The 20616-nt window shown below is 36.8% G+C and overlaps 4 protein-coding genes across 6 annotated transcripts in view; 2 read left to right on the top strand and 2 right to left on the bottom strand.

Annotated features, from left to right (window-relative positions):
* LOC106140568 (ATP-dependent RNA helicase DHX8) overlaps positions 1 to 1804 on the bottom strand; it is a 16657-nt gene extending 14853 nt beyond the window's left edge. Inside the window, exon 1 of the mRNA XM_060944462.1 lies at positions 1687 to 1804. The gene's annotated coding sequence lies outside the window, so the exon portion shown is untranslated. The remainder of the gene's footprint in view (positions 1 to 1686) is intronic.
* On the top strand, positions 627 to 1499 carry LOC106140567 (mediator of RNA polymerase II transcription subunit 9). The gene is made up of 3 exons (XM_013342172.2): positions 627 to 903; positions 981 to 1086; positions 1213 to 1499. The coding sequence occupies exons 1-3, from the start codon at positions 800 to 802 to the stop codon at positions 1351 to 1353; spliced, it is 351 nt and encodes a 116-aa protein (XP_013197626.1). The 5' UTR covers positions 627 to 799; the 3' UTR covers positions 1354 to 1499.
* Positions 1683 to 17736, bottom strand: LOC106140569 (GTP-binding protein 1). Of its 3 annotated transcripts, none has more exons than XM_060944463.1 (13): positions 17574 to 17736; positions 17174 to 17340; positions 16045 to 16156; positions 14760 to 14934; positions 14110 to 14288; positions 13401 to 13564; positions 11820 to 12058; positions 11366 to 11510; positions 9624 to 9806; positions 8882 to 9017; positions 6658 to 6791; positions 5929 to 6042; positions 1683 to 4373 (listed from the first exon to the last, which is right to left on the bottom strand). In XM_060944463.1, exons 2-13 carry the CDS (start codon positions 17270 to 17272, stop codon positions 4254 to 4256), a joined length of 1800 nt encoding a protein of 599 aa, XP_060800446.1. In that variant the 5' UTR covers positions 17273 to 17340; positions 17574 to 17736; the 3' UTR covers positions 1683 to 4253. The 3 variants fall into 3 exon arrangements, with proteins under 3 accessions (XP_060800446.1, XP_060800447.1, XP_060800448.1); XM_060944464.1 differs by lacking the exon at positions 17574 to 17736 and adding an exon at positions 17446 to 17464; XM_060944465.1 differs by lacking the exons at positions 17174 to 17340; positions 17574 to 17736 and adding an exon at positions 16556 to 16670.
* A 122-nt stretch (positions 17737 to 17858) lies between these two features.
* On the top strand, positions 17859 to 20237 carry LOC106140574 (uncharacterized). The gene has a single exon (XM_013342185.2). The coding sequence runs from the start codon at positions 18082 to 18084 to the stop codon at positions 18742 to 18744; it is 663 nt and encodes a 220-aa protein (XP_013197639.1). The 5' UTR covers positions 17859 to 18081; the 3' UTR covers positions 18745 to 20237.
* The last annotated feature ends 379 nt before the right edge of the window (positions 20238 to 20616 follow it).

The raw sequence follows: 20616 nt of genomic DNA on the forward strand, positions 1-20616 counted from the left end.
TTAAACAATAGAGGCGGAGCCACCGTTGATCCAGCATGCTTAAGTTAAGACTCACTCTCACGAGTATTATTGGATAAAACGTAGTTTTTGAGATGTTCACATTTTATCAAATTGTTAGCCGCGAACCCGAAGACCTACCGGAATATAAGTGTGTTAAGTATCTATACTATTTTTATAAAGCTGAAGAGTTTGTTTGTTTGTTTAAACATGCTACTCTCAAGAACTACTGGTTCGAATTGAAAAATTATTTTTGTGTTGAATAAACCAATTATCGAGGAAGGCTTAAGGCTATATAGCATCATGCTGCAACTATTAGGAGCGAAGAAATAATGGAGAATGTGAAAAAAATTATTCATACTTGAGGGCTTTAATGATGCGCAAAATAACTGTTCCACGCGGACGAAGTCACGGGTACAGCTACAGTACTATATTATGTCCAGTTAGACTTGCGAGTCTCAACTTTTCGCGCAGGCCTACAGTGACCACAGATATTAGTATATAAACTTGAGCGGTAACTACTTAATTTATTTCTATGCTGACAGCTAAAAGCTCCTGAGCCCGAAGAACTACAAAGAACTTAAAAAGAATGAAATTTAACAAAATTGACATTGACAGTTTTTTTAATATTATTTTCTTTCCTGGCTGGTTTTCACTTCCCTAGTTTTTTCTTGCAAATATGAAGCGACTCCACGTAGTTAATTTTCATGTAACACTAATTTAATTGTTTATTTTGGTTCTCCTATCTACCTTAAATTTTAGGCAAGTGGCTTTTCATAATTTGTGTGCATTTACACGTATCATGGAAAACAACACAGATCATTCCGACCAAAACAACTACAACCCGCTGTCTGTCCAAGACGTAGATGTTGATTTTTTACCGATTGTGTATGAAATTATACGAAGGTATTTCATTTTCACCCTTTAACGCATTGTACCGTACAAAGATTTTGAATGTTATTTAATTGCTATGTTAATTATAGCGTTGAGCGGGACTACCACGACAACTCTGCAAAGGCTCGCGAGTCTGCGGACTGCAGTCACAAAGTCCTAGAGCTTCAGAAAAAGCTTGACATAGCGCGTTCCCAGGTAATTTTAACTTTACCTTCTCATGAAATATACATTTATTTATTTTATATAGTACTATTAATACATTCTATGCCGCTGCCAAAATTTTGAAATTGATCATTCTTTGTATTATATAATTGTTTTCAGATCAAGCGTCTTCCTGGCATAGACTACAACAAGCAAGATCAGCTAAAGCAGTTTGAGATTCTACGCACACAGTTGCGTCTGAAACGTGAACTCCTGCAGAAGTACTGGAACATGTGCTCATTTGAGACCTCATTCAAGTGACCATCGTGAAAATGCCGCTGCGTTCTTTGTTCAGATACTTGGCCAACAATGAACACCTTGTGCAGAAGTTAGCAGAGTCTTACCCGGTAAGGCGGGCTGCTCAGTTGGCAGTCTCCATATTCTATAGAGGAAAGGAAAAATTGTCTGAAGTGGACCCACAAAAGGTCAATAGGATAATGTCATTTGTTAAAAAATTTAGTGAAAACTTGAAGGAGGGTATTGAAGATGCCAAGAAACAAATAAAGAAATAGATAAATGTATTTTAGTTCAGTTTAGTTAGTACTTATAATATTTAGTAATTTAGATATTATGAAATAAAATGTATCAGCTTACTTTGTAGCTAGTTTAATTTCTCTCACTCTGAACAAATCAATAAAAATATAATCTTATCACTTATACTATAAAACAATCACAATCTAATATTGGTACTGTAATGAAATACTGAATAATGATATGGAAAGAGCAGCTAGCCTCACTATACATTTAGAGTTGATACTATTATCAGTGACAATTCAATATCTGAATTAATCCTATGACAAGATTGTCATATCACAAACTGATTAATTTGCACACAAATATAAAAAAAAACCTCAAAACAATCTTATCTACTACTCTAAATCAAAACATGAGGAGCCACACAAAATTTTTACCCTTAAATGATATTTCAAAGAAATGAAACATATATATAATTTGATATACAACAAAGTAATATGATATTCCTCATGAAAATAAAAACCAATATAAAGTACTGTTTCAAACAGTTTAATTTTGTATAATAAATTCTGTTAGTGTCGACAAGTGAAAGGAACTGCTACACAACAAACAAAAATAACAAACCAAAATAATTTCAATAACACCAACCGAACTCCAACACTTTTTAACATTTTTTTTTCAAAAATTAAAAATCACTATATTTTTTTTTGTTGGTTTACCTATATAACAAACTAATTGAGTTTTATACCATTTTTGCCCAAATAATATTATTTGATAAGAAAAAGTATTGATATCAAATGTTTCTGACTGATCCAATTGCACAATAATTGTCCTGCATTATAAAGAATTCTTACTCCTTCAAATTTTTCATTCAGACATCAATAAACTTGAGACATAGATTGGATATATAAATTTTAAGTATTATTATGTATATTCATGAATAAGGCGGACCCCGGGCCCCGAAACACCTCTGTGAAGGGTGCAACCGGGAGCACGCAGAGATGAATAATGATTATCAAAGTACTTTTATGTCGTGAAACAAGGTATTTTATCTTGGGCACCTTACTTGGAAAGACAGATTCACGTCAAAGTATTTATCTATACTAAAGAATCTTCCCAAATATGGTAAACAAACAAATTCACCACCTGCCAGTATACAGTTGTATTGAAACCTTACAGATAGTAACAGCTTCATGATCTATTAGTATTTATAAATGTTCTACAATAGTAAAAAATATTTATATGTAACTATGTCAGTTGGCTAATAAATTTTAAGAATCAATGCCTATTTGTAAAGAATCAAGAATATTTTATTAAAAAATATGGAACTCTTTTAGAGACTTCGTTAAACCACGAATGATAATATCTAATGTACTTTTCACACAAACTATTCGAAATCGCGTCCACTCTTCATTGAAGTTCAACCTAGCGGTATGTCTAGTCTATTTCGTTGAGCGCTTGAAGGGTTTAGTTAGGCGGTAAATGTTGTAAACGCATGACGGCAGGATTTGCAAATTGCTGGATATGCATAAACAATCGATTTGTTGGCTTTGGCCATTTGGCTTCAAATGTTCTGTTTTTGTTAGGTTATTTTGTTCTCAAATCTAAGCCGTTATGCAGAGACAAGGAATAAAATTGTTAAATTGTACTTATTTGCGTTACATTGAAATTGATATAAATTTTTTACAGTTTGCCTTTTTCAATCTGACATTTACCACATATAACCACTCTGATCAAACATACAGATCATTTTCACTTAGTAGGTATAGGCGGTGGCGTGTTAATACCAAGTTTATTAAAGAGCTTACTTATTCGCTTCACCATTCTAGTTGATAAGATACGTAATACGATACAAATAGAGAAAGCAGATGAGACAGCGTAATAACTCCAAAATTCTGATATTTTCACTGTTCCTAACAAGATCAGGGATAAAAAATAATGCAGGTAACTACATAGCGGGATCCTTGTATCTACTAAAATATACTTTAATATTTTTTCGTAAATATATTGGCGCCCAAATGCCATTGGGTACCTAAGTTTGAAATTTCCGAAACGTCACCGGCTTGCGCGGGCCGAGCAGTAAATCAAAGAAAAAGTGCCTCATCTCCTTTCTCTATTTTCATGGTGAGCATGTGTTTAATCTGTGTAAAATAAATGTATCGATAGTATGCCGATTGGAATCATGACATCAGTGAATTCGTAAAATATTTGACATTTGAAAGTTTATATCATTATTAATATATCACCCAATGTCAAAAACCACTTAATTCTAGACGAGTATGTTGAACTAACGCCACATTTAACCTATTGCTGAGAAAATGGTGGCATTAATAATCCATTTTTTTGGGTACTGAAATAAAGGTAAACAATCTTGATTCCTTTTATGAAATTATTTTTAAAATAAAGTATAATTAACAATAAAAGTAATTCATTGCCATACAAAAAAAAAAAAAATTATCACAACTGACATTTTATATTTCTTTCTCCCCTCCTGCCTAAAAATAAATTAAAAAAAAAAACAAAATTGTTTACCTTTATTCCACAAGTGGCCTATACACACATATACTTATCAAACGTCTATGCTACTCTGAAGGAGGGATTTGCTCTGTATCGACGCACTATTGGTACATTTATATTGTTCAGCCCCTGGCCGGTCGTGGTGGTGATGTGGTCAGTAAGTCAGCGAGTCAGTTGGCGGCGAGCGCGGGCTGGTCGGGCGCGGCGAGGCGCGCGGCGCGCGGGCGGCGGCCGCGCTTGTCCGCGGGCGCCTCGAACGGGGACTCCGGCCCGGGCACTTCGCTCTCTTGCTGTTGGACCAAATTTTTATATACACTAGAGGCCGCCCGTGACTTCGTCCGCGTGGAATCATTCCCGCGGGGAGTCCGGGATAAAAACTAGCCTATATGTTATTCTGGGTCTTCAGCTACCAAATTTCCCAGTAATCGGTTCAGTAGTTTTTGCGTGAAAGAGTAACAAACATCCATACTGACATACTCACAAACTTTCGCATTTATAATATTAGTAGCATATATGTATATATATATATAGTTATTCTCCATTTCGATTGCAATCTGTCAGTATGGACATTCTGCAACATTTTTTGTTATGCGGATTTTCTGTGAGGCACATAACGGCTACATTTAGCTGTAAGGCTTGATGATAGATTAGAATTGAAAGGTTTTATTATAACGAAGTGAAATGTTTGTTTGGTTTGTTACAAGAAAAAAAGGCGTGATTTTATGTATGTACTAGCTGTGCCCGCGACTTCGTCCGCGTGGAATAGTTATTTTGGGCATCATATTTATTTTTGCAAACATCCTCCTCGGCTTTATCAATTATAGCTGCTAATTGTTATGAGACTTGGCGACGACTTGGCTCACATCATTACCCGCGACGGAACGGAGACCGTATAGTGAGATGAGAGGCCTTTGCCCAGTAGTGGGATCTTACAGGCTGATACTTCACTTTAGTTTAAAATAGTAATATCTTCTAAGATGTTCATTGAAATTAAGTGATATCAAAGACAGTTGTGTTTACAATTAAATACTCATAATCAACAACAATCTTAAAAGATAAACATAATCAGAAAGAACGCTGGTTCGCCGTATTAAATGTTTCGCTGCAAATTGCTTATAACGACTATATCTCAAAATCTATTCGTCTGATTTATATACTGTAAATGGCAATTTTAGTCTACATGAAAAGCCGAAAGTAATGAACATATTTATTTGGATAAGGATTAATACTGAATTAAAGAAAATTGGTTTCAAAATAACTTATGTTTATAATGAAAAAATAATCTTAAAAAATGAACATAAAAGTGGTTATTGTAAGTAAACCTTGAGATAGATATATGCTCTCGCGGACTTTTTTTGTGGCAAAAAATGAGTACTTCACATCTTTAGTACATTGTTTTACTATATCTTTGTTGGGTTCGCGTGGAAAGCTCGCCGATGGCCGACTCATTCAACTTTCACCTGCATTGTTGACGTTTCCCGTAGGAAATCCGGCATAAAATGTAGCCTACAGCCTTCCTCGATAAATAGACTATCTAACAGTGAAAGAATTATTCAAATCGGTTCAGTAGTTTCTGAGATTAGCGCGTTTAAACAAACAAACAAAACAAACTCTTCAGCTTTATAATATTAGTATAGACTAGCGACCCGCCCCGGCTTCGCACGGGTGCAAAATTATATATGTTATTATACATAAAAACCTTCCTCTTGAATCACTCTCTACCTGTTACAAAAACCGCATCAAAATCCGTTGCGTAATTTTAAAGATTTAAGCATACAGACAAACAGACTAAAACTTTGTTTTATACTATGTAGTGATGTAACCTCCCCCCCTTTCCCCACTCACCAGCAGGCCGTGCTCCTGGTGGCGGCGGTCGGCGCGCGGCGCCCGCGGCGGCTTCAGCAGCGGCTCCGGCCGCAGCACGTTGCCCACCGCCTTGGTGCGGCCCTCGCGGAACACCTGCCCCGCACGGACATACATAGATACATTCGTTCATTCATATGGTCACGTCTATATCCGTTGCGGGGTAGACAAAGCCAAAAGTATTGTAGAGACTGGTAGGTTCAGCTGTTTGGCTTTATGATAGAATTGAGATTCAAATAGTGACATGTTGCTAGCCCATCGCCAAAAACAAGAATCCCAAGTTTACAAGTCCGTCCCTTGTCGCCGTTTATGGGAAATGAGATGGAGTGGCCTTATCCGTTTTTATGTTGGTGCCGGAAACCACACGGCAGTAGATAGAAAAATTAATAAAAATATAAGGGACAAATTACACAGATAGAGTTAGCCTCAAAGTAAGTTCGAGAAATGTGCATTTAATACAATAACATAAATAAATCTTTAATTCACATTTTTACTCATAGAATGTGGCCTTTCACTCGTATCAATACTTTTGGCTCTGTCTACCCCGCAAGGGATATAGACGTGATTATAAGTTTATGTACTACTCATAGAACGTGGCCTTTCACTCATTTCAAGGCTCTGTCTACCCCGCAAGGGATATAGACGTGATCATAACTATTTATGTACTCATACATAGTAACAGCACTAACAGTGACTGAACACGAGACTCACCATCCTCTGCCCCCGCCTGAGGTACTCCGGGTGCTTGATGAACCGGAACCGCACCCGCGCCTTGTCGCCGGTGCGCAGGCAGTCGCGCGACATCGACAGGATGGACGCCGTCTGCCTGATGCTGCCGCAGTGCACTGCGGTGGTGTGACAAGTCCAAATTATGATATAGCACACCGAAATACCAATACATACATACATTTGTTTTGTAACGCGGATACCTGTCAAACGGCCGCTGTGATGTCACGCGTTATAAAATATTGTCGAAGTTGTATGCAATGAATAGTTATTTCATAGTTGTGTGATAATAATATGAATTCAAAATTTTATAAATATTGTGCGGTGCCGCAGTGTAAAATTACAACTATTAAAACACCTGAAAAACTGTTTATTCACGTTCCACGTACAAAAACGATGCTGAAAAATTGGCTTCAATTAGCCCGTCGGGATCCGGCACTTGTATCTACACAAAGTAAAATGTATTTCTGTGAGGATCATTTTGATGTAAGTTTGATAATATTTGTTACATTTACTTGTATTAAAATAATTTAACTCTTCAAGTTTTCAAAGACGAAAACTCGAATTTTTAGGTTAGAAATAAAGTAAACAATGTTTCGTAGTTTCGTTATAGTTGCCAATGATATGGAGAATTCCAGAATATCATTTGATGGGCACAGTATCCCAGATCAGACTAAGAGCAGGTTGTGTGCCAAGAAAGTTTGCATGTCAACCCGATAGAAAAGACGAACCGAAAACATAACAACTCGACTATTAGCAGTTAAAAGGCAAAGATTGGAATCAATAGCGGAATGTGAAAGAGAAAAAGAACAGACTCATTCTAAACAAAGTATTTCCGTGGCTAAGATAATCGGACGGTTATCACGGTAATAATATGATCCAAATATCAACAAACACCATAGTATTTGACAGCGAAAATTCTTGTATTGCAACACGTGACATCACGCATTTTGATTGGTGTTCATTGTCACGTGACTTGAGGGTGAAATATTTAATTACATTTTATTAAATAAAAAAATAATCCCTTGTTTATTGAGGAAAATATTGTGTTTTTTATTATTTTTACTATAGAAACTACCTTTTCGTGGTAAAATTTTATACTTATTTGAGTACAGTCCACATCCCTATTATCGGCATTTAAATAATAACTTTTTCTTTTATACCTGTACTGTAAAGCTGTTAATCTTCTGAATAAATAAAAATAAAATAAAATAAAATCACGCCTCTTTCCCGGAGGGGTAGGCAGAGACTACCTCTTTCCACTTGCCACGATCCCTGCATACTTCCTTTGGTTCATCCACATTCATAACTCTCTTCATGCAAGCTCGGCGATTTCGGGTACTTTTGACCTGACCCTTTACCAGGACGTCCTTAATAATAATTCCGTAATTAAAATACCAATTATTGCAAAAATTTATAAGAAAAAATAAAAATATATGCTCTATATAATTTTTTAAATTTTTTTTTCATGTCGACATACTGACTTATATATAGCGCACCGAAATTCTTCTACACATGCGCTTCGGAAGCGGTAGTAGTTATAATTAGATTTTAAGTTATGTGACGTCAATAAGTGATACCTTGTATCCAATTTTGAAAATAAATCTATTCTATTCTATTCGAATAGTCATTGACGCCATTGTGCCGTGTGGTTCCGGGCACCAATACAAAAAAGAATAGGACCACTCCATCTCTTTCCCATGGATGTCGTAAAAGCCGACTAAGGGGTAGGCTTATAAACTTGGGATTTACTTTTTTAGGCGATGGGCTAGCAACCTGTCACTATTTGAATCTCAATCTATCATTCTATCTATCATTAAGATAAACAGCCGAATGTGGCTCTGTCTACCCCGCAAAAGATATAGACATGATTATATATTATGTAATGTTGTTTTTAATAAATTGTAGATAATAAGAAGCATCAATAATCAAAGATGGAGTAGTCGAGACGATAGTTCAGGCTCGACCGCCACAAAGGGAAGATCTTCCGCCAGGCTATATGTTATGCCTTGGGAACCGCGCGACAGACGATGTCTATTTGAATTTTTGTACCTCTCATTCTCATTATTACCTTAATTTGGATCATGATATCTGAATAATAAATTAATTAAATTATGTCATCCAATTAAACCTGGTATTCGAATCTCTTGGAAACTATTGGAACTAATTATCTACCGTGTAATAGATGAACACATCACAATCACATTACCCATGGCCTGGTACCGCGACGAGATGGTGGTGGGGTGGTGCAGCACTAGGATCTCCCCCTCGAACTGCCAGCACGCCTGCGGGTTCAACGCCGGCGACACCATCACCATGCCCTTGCGGATTTGGGACCGCTTGATCTGTTAATATAATAAATATTTTCCATCGAATACGTCAACGATGAGGGAAAACATCTTGATTGAACCTGCACATTCAGGTAGCTTGTCATGCCAATGTTAATCTTGAAAAGACTGCAATTTTGACAAGACTTATAGGACACGTATTAAAACGTCTGACTTATTTATACAAACCAGGATCATGGTCCAAGGCGCAACGCCGTGATCCTCTCCAGAAGATGTAACTAAGATGACCATGATATGGTGTTCAATTATTCATTTGAATTTAATGTTTCTTAATTTGATGTTAATCAATTTGTTTTTATCGAGTTCATGCAAATAATTGATGCTATTGACTGTGATAAATTGAGACCTTTTTGTAATGTGTGTATTACTAAATTAAATGAACAAGTAAAAAGTAGGTAGACGCGCCGTGTTGAAAACTTTTTTGTACTTGTTATTTTGAGGTAATAAAGACTTAGCATTGAAACCATCAACACGATTATTCTATCTCATAAAATCAATAATTTTATGTCCCTGTCATCTCATCCTCTCTACATACGGGTCAAAATGTTCGCTTACAATTTAAAATCCACTTAATCTTTAAAGCGATAAGAATCAAAGCCGTACCTTCTTGAGAGCGAAGCTGGCCGTCTGCCCGCCGCGGACCTCGGGCACGGGCATGCGCTTGCGGTGGATGCTCTTGACGGCGATGGGCGTGAAGCGGCCCAGCGGGTCGGGGCCCAGCAGCAGCGTGTCGTTGAGGCGGATCACGCCCGCCAGCGTCGTGCCCGACACCACCGTGCCCACGCCCTGACCGCATAGAATACATACATACATATGATCACGTCTTTATCCCTTACGGGGTAGACAGAGCCAACAGTCTCAGATAAGACTGATAGGCCACGTTCAGCTGTTTGGCTAAATGATAGAATTGAGATTCAAATAGTGACGGGTTGCTAGCCTATCGCCTAAAAGAAGAATCCCAAGTTTATAAGCCTATCACTTAATCACCTTTTACGAACGAGATGGAGTGGTCCTTTTCTTATTTTTATTGGTGCCGGGAACCACACGGCACCACCGCATAAAATATCATATTTTATATTCAATCACGGAAAACCTTGGCATCTTTGACGGCATCTGTGGCGCAGCGGTAGTAGTAGATTTATTTATGTTACTGTATTAAATGCTCCTGTATTTAATTTTGTAGTACGTCTCTCTGTGACACCAGAGGTCCCGGGTTCGAATACCCGCCAGGGCATGATGAGAAAATAACTTTTTCTGATTGGCCTGGGTCTTGGATGTTTATCTATATAAGTATTTATTATAAAATATAGTATCGTTGAGTTAGTATCTCGTAACACAAGTCTCGAACTTACTTCGAAGCTAACTCAATCTGTGTAATTTGTCCCTTATATATTAATTAATTTATTTATCTTCCTCATTCCTCAAGAGACCGGGGTATGCCTTTGACCATAGATCCTGGATTGGGTGAGTCAGGTTTTTACACGAAGCGACCGAATCTGACAGGTGAAACTTAACCCGTATTGGATCGATCATGGTTACACATCCAGTTGCCTGAATGTTCAGGTTTCCTCACGATGTTTTCCCCCACCGTAACCCTCACTCACTCGCAAGCGAGCGACTCGTCCGAGCGTTTTCACCACTTTGGTTCACACCACGAGATACAAACTAGAAATGCTGGTGATATCAGACTCTGGCAGGGATTCAATCGTTTTCCATCGAACATGGTGTGAAACTAAGTTTGTTAAGACATCAAAACGATAAGCAGACGGGACGCGTTCTCTAGTCAATCTTTTTCGTTGTAAAGACAATACTCTCATCATTCTCAGTGCCAGAACTGAACCCGACTAACTTGGATCAGATTTTCCCACACCAGCCCCTTAAGCGTGGCACGCGCGACGCCGTTGTTACATACATACATAAAATCACGCCTCTTTCCCGGAGGGGTAGGCAGAGACTACCTCTTTCCAATTGCCCCGATCTCTGCATACTTCCTTCGCTTCATCCACATTCATAACTCTCTTCATGCAAGCTCGGCGGTTTCGGGTACTTTTGACCGTACGTCGCCGTTGTTATCGCTCGGAAATCTATCGCTGTTTCGCTTTTCATTTTGACGTGAAACAGGATAACTATAGTGTTTCTGGGGCTGGATTATGATCACAGCGGATACGGAAGATCCAGATTCTTCATCTGAAGAATGAAGACACAATAGAAGACTTGGAGCTGGCAATTCTGCTGGCTTGTATTCCTGGTTTTCAGCAGGTTGAGGAACATGGTCAGCAGATCCAGGTCCTCATCTCCAGGAGCTTGAAAACACAATAGAAGACTTGGAGATGGCAATTACTCACAGGCACGGAGTATGTATCATCTATCTGGAACTCTGCTGGCTTGTCTTCCTGCGACGGCATCCTGGTCTTCAGCAGGTTGAGGAACATCGTCAGCAGATCCAGGTTCTCACCAGAGACGTTGGAAACTTGGAAGATTGGGCATAGCCTGTAAAAAATTGAGAAATGATGATGAAGTAATCTAACGATCAGTTAATGTCAAAATATAATTGGATTTTCTAGCATCGCCTAAAAGAAGAATTCCAAGTTTATAAGCCTATACCTTAGTCGCATTTTACGACATCCATGGGAAAGAGAAGGAGTGGTCCTATTCTTGTTTTTTATTAGTGCTGGGAACCAACCACACGGCATTGTCTGTAAATCACACCGATCATCTCCATGACGCGACGCCATTACACCGACTGGGCGAACGTTCTAGAATATAAAGTCTCCTACCGCCTTATTTCTTTACACTAACCTCTGAGAAACAAAGTTGGTAGCGCTCACGATCACATCGTCTTTGCTCTTGACCATGACAGGCACTTTCCTGCAGCCGGAAGACTTGAGGATCCTGATCAGGAGTTTGAGGTTGTCCTGCAGGATTTTCGGGGGGCACATGTCTATTTTTGTGACCACAACGAAGACGGGCACGGAGAGTGCTAGGGCTAAACCTAGGTGCTCTTTAGTCATGCCGACGATGCCAGCGTTGGCGCCGATCTGATGAAGACAAACCAATGAATATTTTACATACATATAGTCACGTCTATATCCCTTGCGGGGTAGACAGAGCCAAGAGTCTCGAAAAGACTGAAAGGCCACGTTTAGCTGTATGGCCTCATGATGGAATTGAAATTCAAATAGTAATATGATGTTGCTAGTCCAAAAGTCTAGGCTAAAAGCCTATCCCTTAGTCGCTATTTACGACATCCATGGGAAAGATATGGAGTTGTGCTATTTTAAAACGCAGGAAACCACACGGCACATGAATATTTTAGATGTTCTAAAACATATCAGAAAAGGGATAATGTTCAGAACTTAAGTTGATTTATAAATCAATGCACGATTTCTGTTGGGCTGTGGTTGCACGGCACAGATTTTTCTGAGACCACCTACCAAATGCATTTTATTATCTTTTCTCTCTCTCTCTCATCAGCCATTAGCTGTACCTCCCCTAATAGTGATGTAAAATCAATATGACGCATTGGATTGCCAACATATCCTAGGTCTGGTATTAGTTGATTCGAAAAGTTAGACCTGATGACTAATCAAGGATCCTCCACCAGCCCATGGCTATACCACTAACCTATCCGACTCCGGATTTATCTATACTAATATTATAAAGCTGAAGAGTTTGTTTGTTTGAACGCGCTTATCTCAGGAACTACGGGTTCAAATTGAAAAATTATTTTTGCGTTGAATAGAACATTTATCGAGGAAGGCTTTAGGCTATATAACATCACGCTGCAACTATAAGGAGCAAAGAAATAATGGAAAATGTGCAAAAAACGGGGAAAATTATTCATCCTTCAATTCAATGATGCCCAAAATAAGTATTCCACGCGGACGAATTCGCGGGCACAGCTAGTTTTCCAAAATTGGATTTATATCCAATTTTGAAAAATTAATCTAGCTAACCTAGGTAGCACTTATTGACGTCACATCACTTAAATCTAATTATATCTACTACCGTTTCCAAAGCGCATGTGTGCAAGAAGCGGCGGAACTAACTACACTGCAGATATGAGCCAAATACATACATACATATAATCACGTCTTTATCCCTTACGGGGTAGACAGAGCCAACAGTCTTGAAAAGACTGATAGGCCACGTTCAGCTGTTTGGCTTAATGATAGAATTGAGATTCAAATAGTGACGGACGGGTTGCTAGCCCATCGCCTAAAAGAAGAATCCCAAGTTTATAAGCATATCCCTTAGTCGCCTTTTACGACATCCATGGGAACGAGATGGAGTGGTCATCAGTGGTCCTATTCTTTTTTGTATTGGTGCCGGGAACCACACGGCACATGAGACTAATCATTGAAAGAGTAAGCTACTCACCATCAGCATGCCGAAGTCAGGAGCGTGCCCCGTCATCCCGAACACGGTGGTCTTGAGGTATCGCTCGTGGCCGGCCAGGTCTATGAACGTGATGACTTTCGATGACTTCTCGCAGATCTTCACCCAGTCCAGCGTGCCGTGGTCGGGCTTGTTTACCACGTTACCTTAAAAATATATATATATATATTGAATAAAGCTAACATACTATACAAATAGACAATTCTATATCCCTTGCCGGGTAGACAGAGATAACAGTTTTAAAAGGACTGAATCTCTATTATCTACTTTCTATTTGTGGGCTACAAATAGAATAGAATGGATTTTTTTTCAAATTGGACACAAGGTATCACTTATTGAAGTCACATCACTTTAATCTAATTATAACTACTATCGCTTTCAAAGCGCATGTGTAGAAGAAGCGGCGGAACAAACTACACTGCAGCATTTTCACTGGACGTCAATTGAGTCCACGTTCAGCTGTACAGCTAAATGATGAAATTGAGACTCAAATAGTATTAAATTGCTTGCCCATTGCCTAAAAGAAGAATTCCTTAGTTTATAAGCATATCCCCATTGCCTAAAAGAAGAATCCTAAGTTCATAAGCCTATCCCTTAGTCGCCTTTAACGACATCCATAGGAAATATATACTTACTTACTTACTTACTAAAGCTTGGTGGCCATAGACTACAAACAATGAAGCTATCTCACCCAGGCTATCGAACCCGAGGATGTCGTTCCCCACGGAGCTGGTCCTTCCGCTCTCCATCTCGTGTTTGTGCCGGAACAGCCTCTGTCTCGCGTACCCACGTCCGTTGTCCAGTTCGCCGTGTGTGAGAACGCCCAGCAGCGTGGACTTGCCGGCGTCCACGTTGCCCACTACTGCCACTCTGGTGCCAAAATATTAAAAAAAAACCATTATTTAAAAAAAAAAATATTTTAATCTTGCTGTCTGTTTTAAGTTATTTCTAGAAAAAAAAAATGTTAAGGGTGGACAACCCTTATGACTAAGGATATGAAAAATAGATGTTGGCCCATTCTCAGACCAATATGCTCACAAAATTTTTATGAGAATCGGTCAAACCGTTTCGGAGGAGTACGAGAATGTGACACGAAAATTTTATTTTAAAAGAAGGATGGTATAAGGTGTATTATACCTCACAAGACAGCTTTTTACCCCATCCAAAAACAAAATGTATGAAATTATTTTGCGAAAAATTTAGATTGTCGAGGAGTTCTGTTGTAACATATTTAAAATAATACAATTACGGTGTCGTCTTTTTCTTAGTTAAAACTTTAACTAGCATCAATACAATCAGTATTTCATCTAGATGGTTTATAAAATCAGTCGGACATATCACCTAATCTCCATGAAGTCGGTGTGGTCGACCTCTGTCCGCAGCAGGTACTGTCCCGTGAGCCCCGAGCCGCACTGCCACCGTCTCAGCTCCACACACGAGACTCGCTCGGCGCTCACCAGGGACTGTAGGGTCGCCACACTAGCGCTATATTCGTCTTCAGTGAGACCGCGCCCATCTGTCATACAATCGCTATACATTTAGACTTCTACAAGTTAGAAATCAAAATTTATAATTGGGAAAGTGAATTTGTTTGTTTGTTGTCTCTTCAGGAGTTCTTTTGGACAAATCTTCTTGAAATTTAGAGTCTGGAGAAGGAATTTTTATCATGGTAAAAACTATAATTCCCGTGGGATATGCGAAGAACCTGTAGTCTTATGTAGGTGGCGCTAAATTCACGCGGACGAAGCTGCGGGTAAAAACTAGCACTATGATAAAACGTGTATGTCTACCAATAAAAATACTACTCTCTAACAGATCTCTACTAAAAGCTAAATAGATTTGAATCTTTTAATGACATCCCAGACAGGAGAGGAAAACAATGATTTCATTATTTTGTTTCTACACATATATATGCAATTGGTAATATATGTATGCAAGCAAAGAATTAGTCAACATGGTGTTGTAATTGCAGAAAATGTAGAATATCTCGTCATTATTGACGCAACTGATAAACTGATAGAGATATCATGTTTCATAGGAAATCATACAATTCTGAAAAAAGTTGTCATTAACAGGTATTATAGATAATGTTCTAATTTTGAACATTATTAAATTACTAGCGACCTGCCCCGGCTTCCTACTGGTAGTATTCTGTAAAAAGCTGCATTTGAAAGAAACTGTGCACAAGGAATTTGATGCAGTTTTTTCTAATTATTTTATTAATTGTATACATACATACAAAGGGACAGATGTGGGAAGCAACTTTGCTTTACACTATGTATGTAGTGGTTCAAAAGTGTGTAATAGGCTCATAAGCATGGGGTGTCCCAATTCTTATTGTCTCTTAAGGGTTTTATAGGAAGCAATTAAAGGCGAGACACATACAACTAGTGCATCAAAAAATTGCCAAGGAAAGTAAATCTTGGCTGTCATCAAATCTTCTTTGAATCTTATTATTAAATATCTTAACTGGAATTTGATTGTTGAAACACACAGGTTAGAATACATAATTGGGAATATTTAGAGAGTACACTCATTTGGAATTTAGAATGTTAATCATAAAATTACCAGTTACCAACGGAAACACAAAACTTTTCTAATTTTTATAGTTAAAAAACTATCTCACCTTCTCCTTGTCCGATATCGTAAATTATTTCTCCATTCCCCGCTTCGAGCCTCTCCAGCATTTGCTTCCTTAGAAGTTCATACTGGTCACTGGTAGGGCTCACTAACACCATCTAGAAGGAATACACATGCATATAACCGTATCTTTATCCCTTACAGGTTAGATCTATCCGTGGAGTAACAAGAAAGAAATAAATATTTATTGGACAAACAGTACAACTAGTTAGCTCAAAAAAAATTGTGACAATGATGTTATTGAAGAACATGCTTCAGTGTAGTTTGTTACTTATTCTTCTGCACTGACACTTTGGAAGGGGCAGTAAACTTAGTTTTAAGTAATTTATTTGATGTCAACAAATGTTATGAAATCAAATGATATGACAATTATTAGTGATGTTAAAATGTCCCATAATAATGAAAAAAAAATTTGAATTTGAATTTATAAAGTAGGTTGGTTTAATACTTGTATTAGGGGTGTGGATTTGAAACTTGTTATAATTCAAAAAACTCACTTTCACATCTTTGTATATTTTTAGTTGCAACTTCTGCCACAAGACTTCAATATCACTCAATAATGAATATTTTTTTTTTAAATATGATGTAATATCCAAGAGACTTGTTAATCAGAAAAAGTTTGTGACGATCATAACTTGACCAGGGGTCTCAATTAATGTAAAATTCATACGTAGACTAAATTGAAATGAATTTTTCAAAGTAAGATATACATTTATCACATCAACAGACAAGAACAGAACCACTGGATGTTATAAAAAGTGATGTGCCTCAGTACTAAGGGACTAAATATTATCTGAGAGAAGCACTAAATAAAAACTTTAGACCTTTGTTAACGGCATATATAGTTGCTTCATAAATATGTTACATTTAATCAACTCTGCATCATAAATTTGTAACATTTAATATTATGAGGCAACATTCTTGCATATTATTGTGGAACTTTTTGCAAAGTTCCACTTTTATAAGCTTACTTTGATATACAAAAGTATCTATATATTGCGGATAATCATTGAAAAGAGATATTATCTTAAATAGTTAATTGATTGAAAGTTTGGCATTATACCAGATGTTAGTAAACAACAACATTAAATAGCTGAAGGTTTATAGTGTCATACCTTGCCTCTGATACTAGAGTAATCAGTTTCACTTTCCAAGTAGCCTTCAGGTTGGCCCAGCGGGCTAGACTTAGACGGAGATTCCAAAGTGTTGTCCATTTTTAGTATTGATCTTCCAGTTTTTGCAATATTGACAACAATTACACCATTATGTCATCACGCAAACCCTGCAAATTTTCGAGGTTCTAAGGATTACACTTTGTTTTATTAAAAATTAAATAATAAGTAATCAATTCCTATTATAAACAATACAATATTATCGGGAAACGGACTGTAATACACTTTGAAAGATGATCAGCAAGAAACCAACATATTGAAACATAAAAAAACTGTTATTTTATTTCACAGTAAGAATTCAACGATTATTAATGAAACTTTAATAATTTTTAATTACACTCACTCAATTAGCAATTGGGTACTGAATGTAATTTATATAGATTTCAACCAAATATAACTAAAAACAGACAGCTGGAACAGCGCACAGGTAGAACAAATGCCAACTTTTTGACTGTTTTTGACAACTCAGCCATTTACTACTTTCCACAACAAATCGAAATGTTTTTTTTGCTTGCTCGAAACGAAGAAATCAAATTATACAGGCAAGATGACATTTGGAATATGTCTTGGTGGCTATTCTATTTCTATTGCTCCTCTTTTGCCTTTCTCTACTTCTCTATAGTTTATGGTTTTGTTGACAAATGCTTTGACAAAAGCCGACAAAAATCCAAAAGTAAATCGGAAGCGAAACCTTTAGAAACCACTATTTCTTTTTTATTTTTATTTATAAATAATCCTGGACTGTTTAGTTTCTTATGTACTTTTTACCAATCCCTGTAACAGTGATTTATTCGTCGAGTTATATATCGTGGTAATGGTTCTGTGGATTACACTTTCCATGAATAATCAATATGGGTGATTTAAATTCATCAGATTGTTCTTGGAAGAAAATGGTGATTGCAAAAGCAAATCATGAATGGATTTCTAAACTAAAATGTGAAAATCGTGAAACATTGGTTGTTGTGGAGGATGATGACGAGGATGAAGTAGTAAACACCAACAATTTCAGCATACCTGAGGATAGCTCTATGAGCAATGGTCTCAAAACTGAAAATGTAGACGTAGACGCCGTCCAAAGCGGACAAATACAAGGTGAACCAGAGATATTCACTCAAAATTTAGACCCCCTATTAATAACAGCACCTAAGCAACGACGTCGTTCTGTTGTAAGGAGTCCCAAAAACGAGACGCCAGAAGAAAGAGCAGCCAGATTAGCAAAAATGTCTGCATATGCTGCTCAAAGACTTGCAAATGAATCTCCTGAGCAGCGAGCAGTAAGGTTGAAGAGGATGTCTGATTATGCTGCAAGACGTTTAGCACAAGAGACAAGTGAACAAAGAGAATTAAGGCTGGCTAGGATGTCTGCATATGCAGCAAAGAGGCTCGCTCAGGAAACACCGGAGCAGAGACGCACTCGGCTTACACGCATGTCAGCTTATGCGGCCAGGAGACAAGCTATGAGGAAAATTATGGACACCGCAGCAAAGACCAAGAAAAGTTTATCTGAAAATTAAGTTTATCATATAAAGTTTGTACTAACATATTGTTTGCATGCATTTTATTGTCAGGAACACAATGCCTGCTAAAATAATAATTTTCTCTGGTGTTTTATACAAAGTGAAACTGCACACGTCTGTAAGTAAGGTTGGGAGTATGGGAGGTGTAATTACTTGTTTTTGTAAGTATGAAAGTGTGCACCCACTCCATGTGGACCACAGCTATCTTTTTCTCATACAAATTTCACCTTCATGCTCCCCGTTTTTTGTGCTTGTAGTAAAAAATATTTATTTATATTATGTTTGCAGAGTATGAATTCGGCAAAAATATTTTTTGCTACTAAAACTTTTTGTGGTTTGTTTAGATAAATTTTACCACCAGGAAATGTGATTAACTCCGTATTGCTGTCACAAATTGACAACATTTCAAATAATTTTTTTTAAAATTTATTATGTAATTTTAACCATAGTTTAAAGACTCCCATTTTTACTTTTTGATTTGAGGACCTATTAATAAATTTTTGTTTTTGCTTTTTGTGATGTTTAAATACAATACTTAAAAAATATGTATTGTAACTAACTTCTCTTCATCATAGAGATGAAATCACAGCCTTGATATTGATTTTATTAATTTACTCAAAAATTAATTCACAAAAATGTTTTTTTGGTGGTCTGTAAAAATATGAAATGTTGTCTAGTGAGACAGTATAATAATTAGTCACATGTCTCCCAATGTTTTGCACTCAATCATCACAAATTGAATATCACAATATTAGTAGTCACTATTCAATCAACTCATAAGAAAATCAATATAAAACCATGAGAAATAAAATATATTTTAATTATATTGTTAAATGTACATGGAAATAAAATACATTTATACCTAATTACAAATTGAAACAACCAAGTTATGCACAAGCGACATATTATCAAGTTACCCCACACAGACAACTTTTGATAACAGTTTATAGTTTGTCAGGGACTGGTACCACAGAGTGCAATAAAATAAAATTAATTGTAAGCACAAAACGCCAGGGCAAGGATAATTTTCGCACTGGATGTATCCAATGTTAGCAAGCCCAGCCCAATTAAATAGATTTTCAATGTCTCATGAAGTAATTTGATAAGATGTTGTCAACATTTGGCAGATGAGATTCAGCTAGTCGAGGAATGTTATCTCAGTCCGAACCTACTTTTACAATAAAGTAACCCTACACCTAATAGAAATAAGAACATTATTATATTTTTAACAAATATAGACAAACAAAAAAATTTTTGTTTATTTAATGTTTTCCTTAACTTAGATCATAATTTTTCCAGTGTCCTTATTTTAATAGCAGCAAATAAATTGCACAACATTATAACATTATCATTATCACAATAATACTTATTTATCATACACACTTATTTTTTTAAAATGTCAAAATAATATAGTTTATACATGAAACAAAAGTATCATAGTCACACTTAAAAATATGACTGAATTTTTTATACAAATTGTATAAATTTAACAAACAAAACATTTTCAGTAGGCCTTCCGACCATTCTTGGTGTTTGAGCATGACTTAATTTTCTTACATCCAAAGAAAAGTAAGATGCACAGTACAATTTATACTTGTCCATGCATAATCAATGCATACTTTAATAGGTGTTCTAAACCTACTTTTTTATTTAATACTTTTAAGAAATTACAATGAAATAAAATATTTATTTACATTTATTATTTATATAATTTAAATTGTCAATTGTAATGCTCATTGAATGTAGTTTCTTTATTTTCCGGTAAAAATAAAAGCAAGAGATGTTCTTATCAGAATTATCATACCTACATATTGTGATGATAAATGTATTGAAGTTGGGTACCATTTGCACGCAGATGCACTGCGGCCC

The sequence above is a fragment of the Amyelois transitella genome, chromosome 5 (assembly GCF_032362555.1).
Source record: "Amyelois transitella isolate CPQ chromosome 5, ilAmyTran1.1, whole genome shotgun sequence".
Lineage (NCBI taxonomy): Eukaryota > Metazoa > Arthropoda > Insecta > Lepidoptera > Pyralidae > Amyelois > Amyelois transitella.